Source organism: Pipistrellus kuhlii, unplaced genomic scaffold (assembly GCF_014108245.1).
Source record: "Pipistrellus kuhlii isolate mPipKuh1 unplaced genomic scaffold, mPipKuh1.p scaffold_m20_p_12, whole genome shotgun sequence".
NCBI lineage: Eukaryota > Metazoa > Chordata > Mammalia > Chiroptera > Vespertilionidae > Pipistrellus > Pipistrellus kuhlii.
In genome coordinates, this window is record NW_023425427.1 from 26,882,839 (window position 1) to 26,896,251 (window position 13,413).

General features: G+C 39.2%; 1 protein-coding gene across 2 annotated transcripts in view; it reads right to left on the reverse strand.

Annotated features, from left to right (window-relative positions):
- Positions 1-13,413, reverse strand: part of OSTF1 (osteoclast stimulating factor 1) — a 55,465-nt gene that overhangs the window by 12,278 nt on the left and 29,774 nt on the right. For both annotated transcript variants that reach the window (XM_036433777.2, XM_036433776.2), the window contains exons 3-7: positions 8,724-8,774; positions 6,071-6,134; positions 4,325-4,378; positions 2,815-2,922; positions 1,829-1,878 (exon numbers count right to left, since the gene is read on the reverse strand). In XM_036433777.2, the coding sequence (XP_036289670.1) occupies positions 1,829-1,878; positions 2,815-2,922; positions 4,325-4,378; positions 6,071-6,134; positions 8,724-8,774 (327 nt within the window). The remainder of the gene's footprint in view (positions 1-1,828; positions 1,879-2,814; positions 2,923-4,324; positions 4,379-6,070; positions 6,135-8,723; positions 8,775-13,413) is intronic.

A 13,413-nucleotide genomic window follows, 5' to 3' on the forward strand; every position in this document is an offset into this window, starting at 1 on the left:
GGGGGAAATGTTTGCAAGAAGTAACCCCAGTACCCCAGATCGCCTGCCTCTCCCCCTGCTGCTGGAGGATCCAGTGCAGATGCTAGAATTACTCTGTCAAGAAATTAACCAGAGAGTTTCCAAGCTCATAGACACTAAGTACAAAAGAAGGCGGCAATAAGGCCAGGAAATACAACCAGGGGCTAGCTGGAAAACCTAAAACCTGAGCAGTAAGACTGCTCTCCCCACTGCCTTTATCACTTCCTGGCCCCAATGTGTACAACCTCACATGTACCCAGACAGGAGGCTGGAGGTTATTTTTCTGTTGAAGCTGATCAGCCCCACATGCGGAGGAGGGAGGGAGTCCTCCTGCTGGCACATAGGGGCAACCCAGCAAAACCTGTGGAGAAGCCCACCAGACAACAAGCCCCACAAGCACACAGGGCTTATAATTACTAGTACACTTAAACATGCAGGGACAAAGACACTGGGCATTTGAGGAAAGTCTGTATTTGAAAAAGAACCAAAACAACAACAACAAAAAATCAAATGAATCTCTGAGGAAAAAGATACAGTACTGTGAATAGCAGAAAATGTTTCCAAAAGCTAGAGTTAACATCAGAGATATGTTAAGTAACGAAACAAGAAATAAAGAACGCTATTTAAAATAACAATCAGAGTAAAAGAAAGAGCTTGGGGGAGAAACAGAATGTTAAGTTTGCCTCCAAGACTCCTGCTCCTGGCACATACCCACCGTATAATTCCCTCCCTCTGAGTTGTGGTTGAGGCCAGTAAATATAATAAAATATCACTCCCATAAGTAGGAGTCTAATCAGTTGATGTTGAGTTCATCAAAAGGGAGATTACATTGGGTGCCCTTTCCTGACCCCCCCTCCCCCCCCAAAAAAACAGGTTTATTGTCAGAGATACAATCTCCCACTGGCCTTGAGAAAGAACGCAAACAGTTATGCTGTGAACTGTCCATAGAGATGACTGGTCTCTGTAGTGGTCCACACTACACCAGCACAAGAAACCCAATTCTCCTGGCAACCTCAAGAGCTTGGAAAAGGGTGTGATCTCCATATGAGAATCCCACTCTAGCCATTACCTACATTCCAACCTCTGAGACCTGAGCAGAGAACCCATCTATGTCATGTTCAGCATTTTGGTCTACAGAAAATATAAGGTAAATGAGTGTTGTTTTAGAGTGCTACATTTGCGGTAATTTATTGCACAGCAATAGAAAAGTTATAAAATAGAGAAGGTAACCAAAATAAAGCATGGAGATAAAAGTGAGAAAAATCTTAGAAAAGCTAAGAAAATTGGAGGTTCACCCTAAGAGGTCTAACATAACCACTAATGGGCATTCAGAACCAAAGAACAAAGAAAATGGTCAGGAAATGACCATAAAAACTTAAAAAAAAGAAATTAATACAAGATATTTTTCAAGGCTGAAAATACTCACCATCATTATTGGGAAAAGACCCACACTGAAGCCCATCACTGTGAAATTTTAGAACACTGAAGTTAAAGAGGCCAATTAAGAGAAAAAGTAGATTACACACAAAAGAATGGAAATCAAAATGGCATCAAACCTCGCAAAGGCAACCCCAGAGAGTAGAATAACATGGAGGCATGGCTGCAAAATTTGGAAAGAAATCATTTACAACCTATAATTCTGTCAACCAAATAATCAGTAGCAAGCTCCACTTTCTCAGGATTCTACTTGAGGACATATGATTCATGATATGATTGTTAAGACACTATGATATGACTTTTTTCATGCCCATAAGCTGCACAAAAAGAACAAGGCAGGTGTGTTAAGTGACTTTCACGTAAAGAATCTTACCTGTTGGTCCAGTTCAATGTTTGGTTGAGTAAATAGCATTTCTACTATATCTGAAATTCAAGTAGAAAAAATAAGAATTTTTAAAGAATTTTTTAAAAATCTGATAAAACTAGGCATCATACATTTAAAGAAGTGAATTCTTCAGAAGAATCTTAAAAAAGTCCTTACAACAAATTTTTCTAAATTGAAGTATTAAGACACTAAAAGGTAGAATTACTTCAAGAATATTTTTTTTCAAATAATTTGGCTTTTGCATTTTCACATGACATCTATTATAGGAATATTTTTACAAATGCTATGATACCTAATATTTATATCACTAATTTGTGTTTACTTGCTAAAATAAAATGGATATCTTTTGGGACACAGCCATAAATTTTCCTTCAGTTATGCTATTTAATTTGTTGGGGTTTTTGTTTCTCATTGTTGTTGGGATTATGTTTTTGGGTTGTAGAGAGAGGTGTAAAGGGAGTGGTTGTGGCAGAATTTTGGCCAGTTTGAAATACATCTAGAAATTCCATCTGTCATTATTACTAGGGACTATAACAGAGAAAGTTACCAACTGAGTCACTAACTCAAGCAAATGCTCTTTCTCCTGATCCTAACAGTTTTCATTCATCTTCAAATGTATAAGATCAAAGACTATCTCATGGAAAAAGCTAAGCCAGAGGAGTTCATTCTGCCCCTTTCTTCGGTAAGATTAGATACTGGGGTTTGTTTTTAAATGACTGTTGTTTTCCTGTAACTTTGCCAAGTCTGAGGAAAGGAAGCTTCCACTCCTTCAAGTCAGAGAGGTCCATGTAGGAAGGCTGACTGATGACATTCAACCTACTGTGTTACAAAGAAAGCTTCTAGCATCTGGGCTATTGGCTGATGTTCTAAAAGGATTTGAAAAGAATAACCGATTTTTTCTTCACTTCTGTAAATCCGACCCTCCTGGATGAAGTACACTTTTCAGAAGCATTTACAGTAACAAAATGCAATACCTTTGTGGCCCCCGTGACAAGCCCAGTACAAGGCAGTGCTGCCAGCTTTGTCTAAGCCATTGACCCCGACGCGGTTGTCCAGACACTCTCTCAACCAGCTCAAGTTGCCTGAAAAAAAATTTTACATTTATAAAAACACAAGAAAAAGGATTTGGTTTTTTGTTTGGCCTTTAAATCAATTTCATCCTGCAATGGATTAATCAGCAAGTCTGAAAATAAGACCTGCTGAGTAATGCATCTATTATGGTATATTTTGACTTCCAGTTTATTAATGGAAAGTATTAACATCAATTTTTAATAGTAGTTTAAAGGGAAGAGTTGCCTAAATGGGTCTGCTTAAGGTATTTTACTTTGTAAAAAATAGATATTTTTCCTTTGTGAATTACTAAAGTTTAGGGAAGAAAAGTCAAACCTAAGAACAAGCAGACACTACCTATATTCATATTTAAAATGTACTTTCAGTTCTCACAAGAAAAAAAAAAACCACTACATAACCTACTCTGATTTTCTACTCATATGTCAAAGTAAAACTACTGATTTAAAATCTCCTGGCTAATGCCCTAAATATCTAATTTACACACAAAAAAAGAGTTGTAAATGTCAGTTTTGTAGCTCTACTTATGCACAATCTTAAGCCAATAATTTCCTTTTGCATATTCCGATTTCAAAAAGACCTAAAATAGAATAAAAGAATCCTTGCAAACACTCCCCATGCAGGGTTTCTCAACAGTAGACTTACTGACATTTGAGGTTGGAGAATTCTTTGTTATCGGTGCTGTCCTGTAGCCTATAGTATATTCAGCAGCATCCCCAGCCTCTACCCAAAAGGTGCCAGTGGCATTCCCCTAGTCATGACAGTCAAATATCTCCAGATACTGCCACATGTTCTAGGGTACGGAGGGAGGAATCACCCTCAGTGGAAAACTACTGATCCAGAGGATAAAGCCTCGGGTGCAAGGCCCATCCTGTGGCTCCCTCCCTCCCTGACTCTACCCTTATCACACACACACACCATCAACACTCTCCCAAATGCCATCTCCCCAAGAAACCCCCACTCTCCTGCCCTCCTGTTAGCTCATTCTGGCCTCTGGAGTCTGTTTAACTCAAACACACTTCCATTGCTACACATATCACACCATCTTGTTCTGTCACACACATCTCTCTCTTTCCAGACTTTAGGCTCTGGGAGTCACAGACCATTCCTTTCCACTTGCCACTGAGCATGGGGTATATACGGCACTCAAAAGCGCGAGTGACTGACATTTTAAAACCGAAATTACACTTGTCTCTCTAGGATGACAGAAGGCGGAACAGAGACTGCCCCTGGGGGAGAGAGGGATTTAACTAGAAAGGGAACTTTCTGGGATGACGGAAACGTTCTAAATCTTGGACCTTGATCTGGGTATTAGTTACATGGCTGTATGCACTTGTCAAAAGCCACCAGACTGTATAATTAAAATCTCCGTGTGTCACTGCTCCATATATCTCAATCAAAAAAAATCACACCTACCTCTTTTTGCAGCTTCATGCAGTGGATTGTCAATGGATTCTGCCTGCTCAGCCACTAGACGGGAAAGATAAAGTATAAACCCAGGGTTGAGCGTGTCACCCAAACGGTTCACTAAAGCCTTCACACACACACACACACACACACACACACACCCAGCTCCCACAGGGCCAGGGCCTTCTGCAACCCAGCTTCCGTCACTGAGAGTGTTATTAGAGTAGCAGAAAATCTAAATGATGTTTCCCGCTTTAAAAGACGCTGAATTACGTGTTCAATGAAACCAAGCTAAGCAACAATATAATAGCATAGCAATTAACTGGAAGTATAAACAAAACTAGCAGATCCATGGCCTGCATACCAGTTTGTTCAAGTATTTAGTAAACAAATTTAGTCATGAAAATACAAAAGAAAGACCTTGATGTTCATTTTTACGTTCTGAAAAAAAAACACCCGCTATGATGTTTCCAGTGTGTGTGTGTGTGTGTGTGTGTGTGTGTGTGTGTGTATGAGGGGAGGAGGGAGAGAGGAAAATATTTTGCTTCCTGTATGCAGAAAGGAGTACACCCACCTGCCTCCAAGGAAGGTGTGTCCACTGCTATCCTAGCTAGAATCAGCAGGGGTGACAGGACTATCGTTCAAATGAAACTTCAGACAGCCCCTCCCTCCACAAAGAGCTGGAACTGGATACTCCCTTGGCTAACTGGGATCCAAAGCCACATTTTACACTCAGTGTCTACGAACATTTTACAAACCTCGGGAATCGGGTACATTTGGGGATTTTAAAGGTTAGAGAAATGGAGAAATGTTTCAAGTCTTTTTACATCCAGAACGGTATCGCCCTAAAACCAGGACAGGTGGGGCCCTGTGCTGGGCCCCAAGCCTCAGCTCTCCACCCTCTTTCTTCCCTCCCCCCACTAGGAGTTTTAAAGTGCCTGCCTTGAAATTTTCTAAGTCCCCTTCCAGTGCTTGGGACGGGCGCCTGATACCAGCGCCATTGGTCTAAGGATGCATCCGGTGCTAAAGTCAAAAGGAACCTTACAAGTTATTTAAATCGACCCTCTCATCACGCATATAAGGGAACAGTCCCAGAGGTAGCAGCTCAGTGCCTTCAGTAAGGTCCCTGGTTAGAACCCTGGACCCTTGTTAATCAATCCTGGGCTCTATTCACTTTGCCGATTTCTATAGGAAACCCTGCTTTCTCCCCCATCCAGCTACAAGTGTGTTCATGGCAGGGGCCACACCTCCCTGCTCCAGCTGCCCAACCCGCCCCTAAGAGGCCTCTGATGAGCATCACTGCCCCAAGAATGGACTAACAAGGCAGGGTGACTCCATCAGAAAAGGAAGGGCTAGTCTAAGAAACCATCCGTGACATGTAGTTTAACAGGAAAAAAGTTCTAAGAGTTGAATGAAGTAAAGTGTGTTTCCTTGGAAATCCTGGGTCCTTTCAAGAATGCTACAATGCATTTTCTTAAGCCAATGAGTCAAGGCTCAAGCACGTCTACTGACCATCACCATGTCATTAACAGCAGGCTCATGGAGAAGAAAATGTCCTAGACCAGTGGTCGGCAAACTCATTAGTCAACAGAGCGGCAAACCACCTCGGCTTGCAAGCCGCAGTTTGCCGACCACTGTCCTAGACTGACAATGACTCCATTGATTTCTCAGCCAGAGCAACAAGCAGAGAGGCCTCAGGGACCAGAGAATTGGAAGTGCACAGAGCATGCCAAAGTGCAGCCACGCCATGCTTACCGTAGTTGCTTGGGATTAGTCCAGTCCTGCCTTTGCAGGTGCCTTTCCACCAGCTGGTATCACTCTGGGGAAAGAAGAGTTTTAAGTGATACCAAATCCAATGAACATTCAATCCCTTTTAACACCATTGGACTCCCATGGAGCGTAACCAGCTCATCAGCCCTGCTTACAGGCAAAGCTTCCTAGGTACGGGTGTACATTCATCTTACCACTAAATTATAAACATTCACATGTCTGTCTGCTGCAAAGTAAAGGCACTTCATCACAGAGCCTCAACAACCAAACAGATCAAACCAAGATAATACGAATGAAAAGAAAAAGAATTACATTTAGTGTATACAGACTATCTATAGAATATTTTTGTCCACACTAATTTTTATTAGCATCAAGACTTTTTGTTTGTTTATTTTCTAAAGATCTCTTTATGTCACCTTTATTTTTTAGGTGAAATTTTAATACAGAATAATCCAAACCTATACAAAAGAAGGAAGAACACTAAATGAACCTACACGTACCCATTTTCAACCACATGAATTATTTACTTATGGACAATATTACTTGGTATACACCCCCACCTATAACTTCCCTCCCCTTCAGATTAACATGAAATAAATTCTAGACATCATATTATTTCAATATCTGCAAATATTCCAATATGTATCTCTGAAAGATAAGAACTTTCTCAGACATAATTGCAATACATTATCACAGATTCAAATTTTTCAACAATTCCTTAGTATCATCAAATATCTAAATAAATACTTAAATTTTCTGGTTGTTCTATAACTTGGAATCCAAATAAGAGCCATATGGTAGGATTGATTGATTTGCCTCTTAAGTCTCTTTTATTCTATAGGTTCCCTTTCCATTTGTTTTTTTCACTCTTTCACAGTTTAGTTATTGGAAAAAAATCCATTTGTTTTGTAGTTTCCAACAGCCTGGATTGTGCCTGTTGAATTCCTGTGTTAGCAAAGATGTGTTCTTCTGTTCCCTGAATTGCCTCTAAATTGTTCATTAATTTTAGAGGCTTAATTATCTTTAGATTCAATTTTTTTTGGCAAGACTATTTCATCTTGATCTCTCTCATCGAAAGACACACAATGTCTGGTAACCTCTCCTTTTGGAATGTTAGTAACCACTGAAGAGCATTACCTGGATCCATTATTTCATAGGGGTTGCAAAGAGGAAAACATTCTAACTCCATCATTCCCACTTCATTTAAATAACTAGAATACCTCTTTAAAGAGAAACTCTCCCTCATCAACTCCCAGGCTCTCAAGAGATGAAATTCATGAAAAAAAAGGCAGAATAAATGTTGATTATTTTCCATAACAGATGTCATAATAAAAAGCTGGTTCCCTCACATCCTCTCAGGGTATCTTATAATGTTTATTTTGATATATCATTAGGGATTCATAATTTATGCACAGTAAATGTGTTTCAATCCTTTGGAACCGCTACTCTGATTGCTAAGTTGTCCTGTCTTTGGCTAGTGACGGCCTCCCCAACACAGTTCCTGTGTCTTTCCAATGTGACCCTAGGTGGTCTTGGTAGCTTCCTTTCATTCTAAAAACAAGGTGTTAGGGGTTATCTTGTACCTTAACTGTCCCAGACCTGGTACTGGCATTTCTCAAAAGAGCTTTGATCCTTTTAATGGGAAACCATATAGAATTATTAGTTGGTGTGGTTTTTTTTTTCTAGGCCTTTTCAAAGTATAGAACAGGAGATCATGTCTTGTTTCATTTTAGGTAAAATATGTTCTATTCAAATGCAGAGCTACAGGGTTTTTACTTACCCTCATTGATCTTACAGCCATATATCCTTTCTTGCAGGCTGAAAATCCCAGTTTTCAACATCACTGACCTAATGACTCATTTGCTACACATTACACATGCAACTCTCTCAGAATAGTGATCCTAACAATCTCCAACAAAATCATGCTTAAAAAGTTTACACATTTTTGGGGGCAGTTCTTTTTGTTCTTCATCCATCTTCTACTAGAGATGTCACTCCAACTGCTGAGTTTTAACATCACTTTGAATAGATCCTTTCTGTATGGTTATTACAATCAAGTTCACTTGATTCAGGCTGCTTTTAATTTTCGGGGATTGCTTTTTACCAATTTAATTGTATGACTATGAAAAAGTTTACATGGTTCCAAAGTGAGATCTCCAAAATAAAGTATAATTTTTAAAAAGTCTATCTTCCATCTATGTTCCCTCTACTCTTATTTTCCTCCCCCCCCCCCCGCACAGAAGATACTATTTTTCAAATTTTATTTTATGACTCCTCCTTTGACTTTTTATTACAAATTGAAGAAAATAGGTTTATGTATATCCTCTCACCTTTTCTTAGATAAGTGATGGCCTGCAATCCACTTTTTTTCATCTTGCTTTTTTCACTTAAATTACTCCACCTTATGGGTATTCCTTATTCTTTGTAGCTACATCATACTCCAATTCTGCAATGTTTAATCAAGTATCTTCTTGTTTTTCAACATATGGGGAATTTCTAATAAACTGTGCTAAAATGAACAGACTTGAGCATATCTATTTCTACATAGAAACACATTTAAATAATGTTATGGCTTTACAAAACAGTCTTATATATCTTTAATTCATACAGGAGATTACAAAATTTTAGCTGGGCTTACCATGTCAGTAATGTAGATAATATCACCTTCCTCAAAGTATAATTCATCTGGCTAAAAGAAAAAAAAATGTTTTTTAAGTTTGACTCCATGTGATATTTTCATGAATTAGAATATGATTATGAAAATTATATAAATTCCATATAATAAAATATTCAACGTGGTTTTAAATTATATAAATCATTTCACAAAACATTATTAACAAATTGGCACATGTTCTTGAAGCTGAATTTTTCCCATTTGAACAATAATAAAGATTCCTAAATACACACATCATATTCTTCCACAATGAAAGGAGGGCATTTTATATAAAAACTAGAGGCCTGGTGCACAAAAACTCATACACTTGGTGGGGAGGGGAGGTCCCTCAGCCCAGCCTCCACCCTCTTACAACCCAGGATCCCTCGAGTAGGGTCTCTAGGCCTGAGATCAGGGCCTATCGGGGCTTTCCTTCCCTCAGCAGCAGGCAGCTGGCCTCACCCCCACCTCTACCACTGCTTGCCATCTATCCAGCACTGGTTTTGGCCTGACCTGTGGGAATCAAGCCAAAACCAGCTCTCCGACATCCCCTCGGGGTCCCAGATTGTGACAAGGTGCAAGCCAAGCTAAGGGACTCCACCAGTACACAAATATATGCACCAAGCCTCTAGTAAAAGGATAAATGTCTAGAATTAAAACCATGACAAATGACTAGAAGCTTGGCTCTTTCCTAAATGATTACTTAATCACTTTCATATAGACATCTGCTAAATACTTGCTTTGAGAAAACTATTATCCTATCTCTTTATGTTCAGAGAAAATGAACATTTTATATGTGAGAATAGTTAATACAGAATTTAACCATGAAAGATATGGAGCTGATAGATATGGAGCTGATAGATATGACCATAAGCAGGTAAGGGATTAATTGATTACAGTATGTGCTTTAGCCCATACCAGCCAACTGTCTGACACACTCTCTGAACAAATCCAGGCACTTTAATTAAACATCTCCTTTTTCCCATTAATAGATAACACTTATCAGCATGACTTATGAGTAAATAGGATGATGTCTATTCAGAGGGAGTTTCAGATATTGAGAAATGTTTACATTGTCATGTTGAGTGGAAAATGTAGGGCACAAAATTTCACACAGGATAAGATCACAATAATGTATGAAATAAGTATTTTCCAAATATTATTACTTTTATTACTTTCATAATTTTAGTTGTAAAAATACTTTCTTCATAAGAGGCTTTGAAGTTTCCCATTATAGTTATTCTTCCATACAAATAAAATCTATACTAGCAAAACAAATTATTTCATCCATTTCTTTTTCCATTTGTTTATCTCCTCTCTCAGTCACTGACGAGAGTAGTAAATATGACTTTGCACTAGCAATTTATTTAGTATCAAAGCTGACCTATATCATTGTTATAACTATTTCTTCCAAATATAAATAAAAGTATAACAGCTACATCATGCTTTAAACCACCACAATACATGAATATTTACATGCGTTATAAATTCAAATATCAAAATTGTCATTAATGATTAATGATAACAAAAAATGGCTAAGTTCCTTTAAAAGGCAACTTTCTGAAGCATTTGTTGCATTTACATTTTTATTTACAGAGACTAGACTTAAACATAGCACAAGCTATGCAAAATTAATTGAAACTACATAGACTTGATGATACCCATTTTAATATTATTTGAAATGGGCATTTAGGAGGACAAAACAAAGCATGCCCTCTAAGATTTTCTCTAACTCTTCTCTAAAATGTTCTGATGATCTATGATCGATATGACTACCGATGTGTGATGGACATAGAAAGTGACTAGGGAAACAAACTATTTCCTTTTGTAACTCCCTCTCAGAGAAGCTAGAAAGGGGACTTGCTTACCATCATAGGTAGCATCCCAGGTAAACACAGTGGCCGCCCAAGGTCGGCCTTTGCTGGCAATACCATTTGATTATCTCTCCTTCAGATGACTGTCAGAGATGGGAGAAGAGAATGAAATAGGGTAATAAAGAAGAAAGGAAAACAGAATAGATGTGAAAATGTAGCATTTTTCTTGGAGTGACTAAGTGTCCTGGAGTTTTGAAAGAGCTCAATGCCTTGAAGAGATCTTTCTGGTCTTAGAGCCATCCCGGGCCATTCTCATTCTGTACTTCTCTAAGCGCTAACCCTACCCACTCATGTCTAACAGTGAGTCCTCCTCAATCGGCGCTTTCATTGAAATTAAGGAGTCATCTCTACCTACAGTTTTGGTCTGACTTCTGAAAACGTGGAAGCCAAATCTGCCTAAATTTTCTCATTTAATAAGATCACTCACCCTTGGAAGCAAAAGGCACATTGTGAAAAAGTATCATACAAATACCTCAACAAAAACAAAGTGTACACACACTCCCTGCATTTAGTCTTTCACACACACACACACACACACACACACACACACACAAAGGAATAAAGCCCAGAAGAATGGATAACAAATGCTTAATGGGTATGGGGTTTCTTTTGGAACCAGACAGAGATGATGGCTGACAACACTATAAATGTACTAAACTTGAAAGTGGTTAAAAAAATTTTTTTAAGAAGTCAGTCTGGTTCTAAGTGTGATCGGAGTCCAGCAGCTCTTCCTTTTCTGGCAGAACTCACTCACTGGTGGTGGTACAGACTGACCTTTGCTTGGGTGCTCAGGGATTCTTTTGTTGTGTGCGTTCTTTTTCCTCTATCGCCAGGTATCCCCTCTAAGCCTTCTTCCATCTAAAGCGGTCAATTTTATGTAATGAAAATTATACCTCGATTGTGTAGAAGGCAATAAAAGCCTAGGACAGTTAAAACTCTTAAATGTCTTTTAAGTAATTCTTGTCCTGCGTGGTTTGGTCAAGTGGCATCTGGAAAATGTCGCTAAGTACAGTCATTTTGCTACTTCTCAGCTTTCTTTCGGTTTGGTTTTTAAATTAATGGCTGCTATTCAACAGCGGCGTCTACCACAAGCCACATATTAGGGCAGACTTGTTTTTTAACTGAGGCAACAGCAGACGGTCAATTTCAGTCAGGTATAATAAGGTCTCACTATTTTTTTTTTTTTTTTCATCTTGAGAAAGGAGAGTGGGTGTTTTATTTTCTTTTTAATCAATAGTTCCCAGACACACAACACTACTTGCTACCCATAAAATATCTTTTCCCAAAGAAACTAGTGGCAGCTTGTCCTGAACACAGCTGAGGAGGTGGTCTACCAAGTTCTTTAGTTGATGGCACCAACCTTCCGGACCTCACGGACCAGCTGTCGTCCACGGACCCCCGGTTGGCGACCGCTGGTATAGACGACAAGGTAATTTCATGATTTTAAAACTCAGATAACGTTTTACCGGTAATGCTCACACTTTCCGGTTTCTCCGCTTACAGGGCTCTTAATGTAAATTGTTCGATAAGGAACTACTTTTAAGTTCCTGGCATCATATACATGAGACAGAAATGGGAAGATAGGGACACAGTCAATTAAGCATTTCTCTATTTCCAGCTTGTTCTTTGGTTTTTAACCACATTCCTCCTCTTTCTCCCCTTGAAGAACCACAAGGTATCAGAACAAGTAAAATGTTGGCCACTGCAACGTTACAGTGATGAGTACAACTTGGGGTTATAATATTCTCATTCCTGTACTATATAATTCCCAAGGTATTAATTGTGTTGACTTATGCAAATATATTTTTTTTATTTTTAAAATTCCAGAAGACTGTGGGATACTTTTGACACTTTTCAGGTTTGTCAATGCGGAGCCTCAAAAAAATAATAAAAAGGAAAAAATAAATAAATTGACAGGTGTATTTTTATTTAACAATTTATGGTATTATTATATCCCAGAGATTAGTCTGAACACTTACAAATATTAACTAATTTAATCCTCACCAGGGACATTATCAGGTGGGAGTTACTCTTATTGCCACATTATAGGTAAGAAACAGACCCAAGGCCACAGACCAGGTACACGGTAGACCCCAGACTTGAACCATGACAGTAAAATTCTTGAGTCCCTGCTCTTCGCAACCACCTATGCTTTCTCTCATAGGGAAGGGTCCTGCATAGCCATTATTGGTCGTCATGGTGTCGTGACCTGGTTAAAAGGCAGGGGCTGCCCTAACCGGTTTGGCTCAGTGAATAGAGCATCAGCCTGAGGCTGAAGGGTATCAGGTTCAATTCCGGTCAAGGGCACATGCCCAGGTTATAGGCTCGATCCCCGGGAGGGGGTGTGCAAGAGGCAGCAATCAATGATTCTCTTTCATCATTGATGTTTCTCTCTCTCTCTCTCCCTCCGCCTTCCTCTCTGAAATTATATATATGGCCTTGAAAAATATCTGTTTCCCTTCACCTCCACCTCCGTCCGCATAATGCATTACAACAAAACCAACAGCAGCACCTTATACTTGCAAAGCATACTTAACCTCATTTTATTCTCACAAAAACCCCTTAGAGCAGGGCTGGCCATGAGCATTATCTCCATTTCACAACCAAGCTTAGTGAGGTTAAGAAACTTGCCCCAGGTTACACGGTGTGAGTGGCAGGGCTGGGCTTCAGCTTTTGGAACCCCATTCTAGGGCTCCTTCTTGTATATTTAATGCTATAAGCCTAGCAAAGTCCGGCAAATATTATGTGATAGAGCAGGGTCCTGCTGGTTTCTCTTTGGAACTCCATATTATACCCCCAGC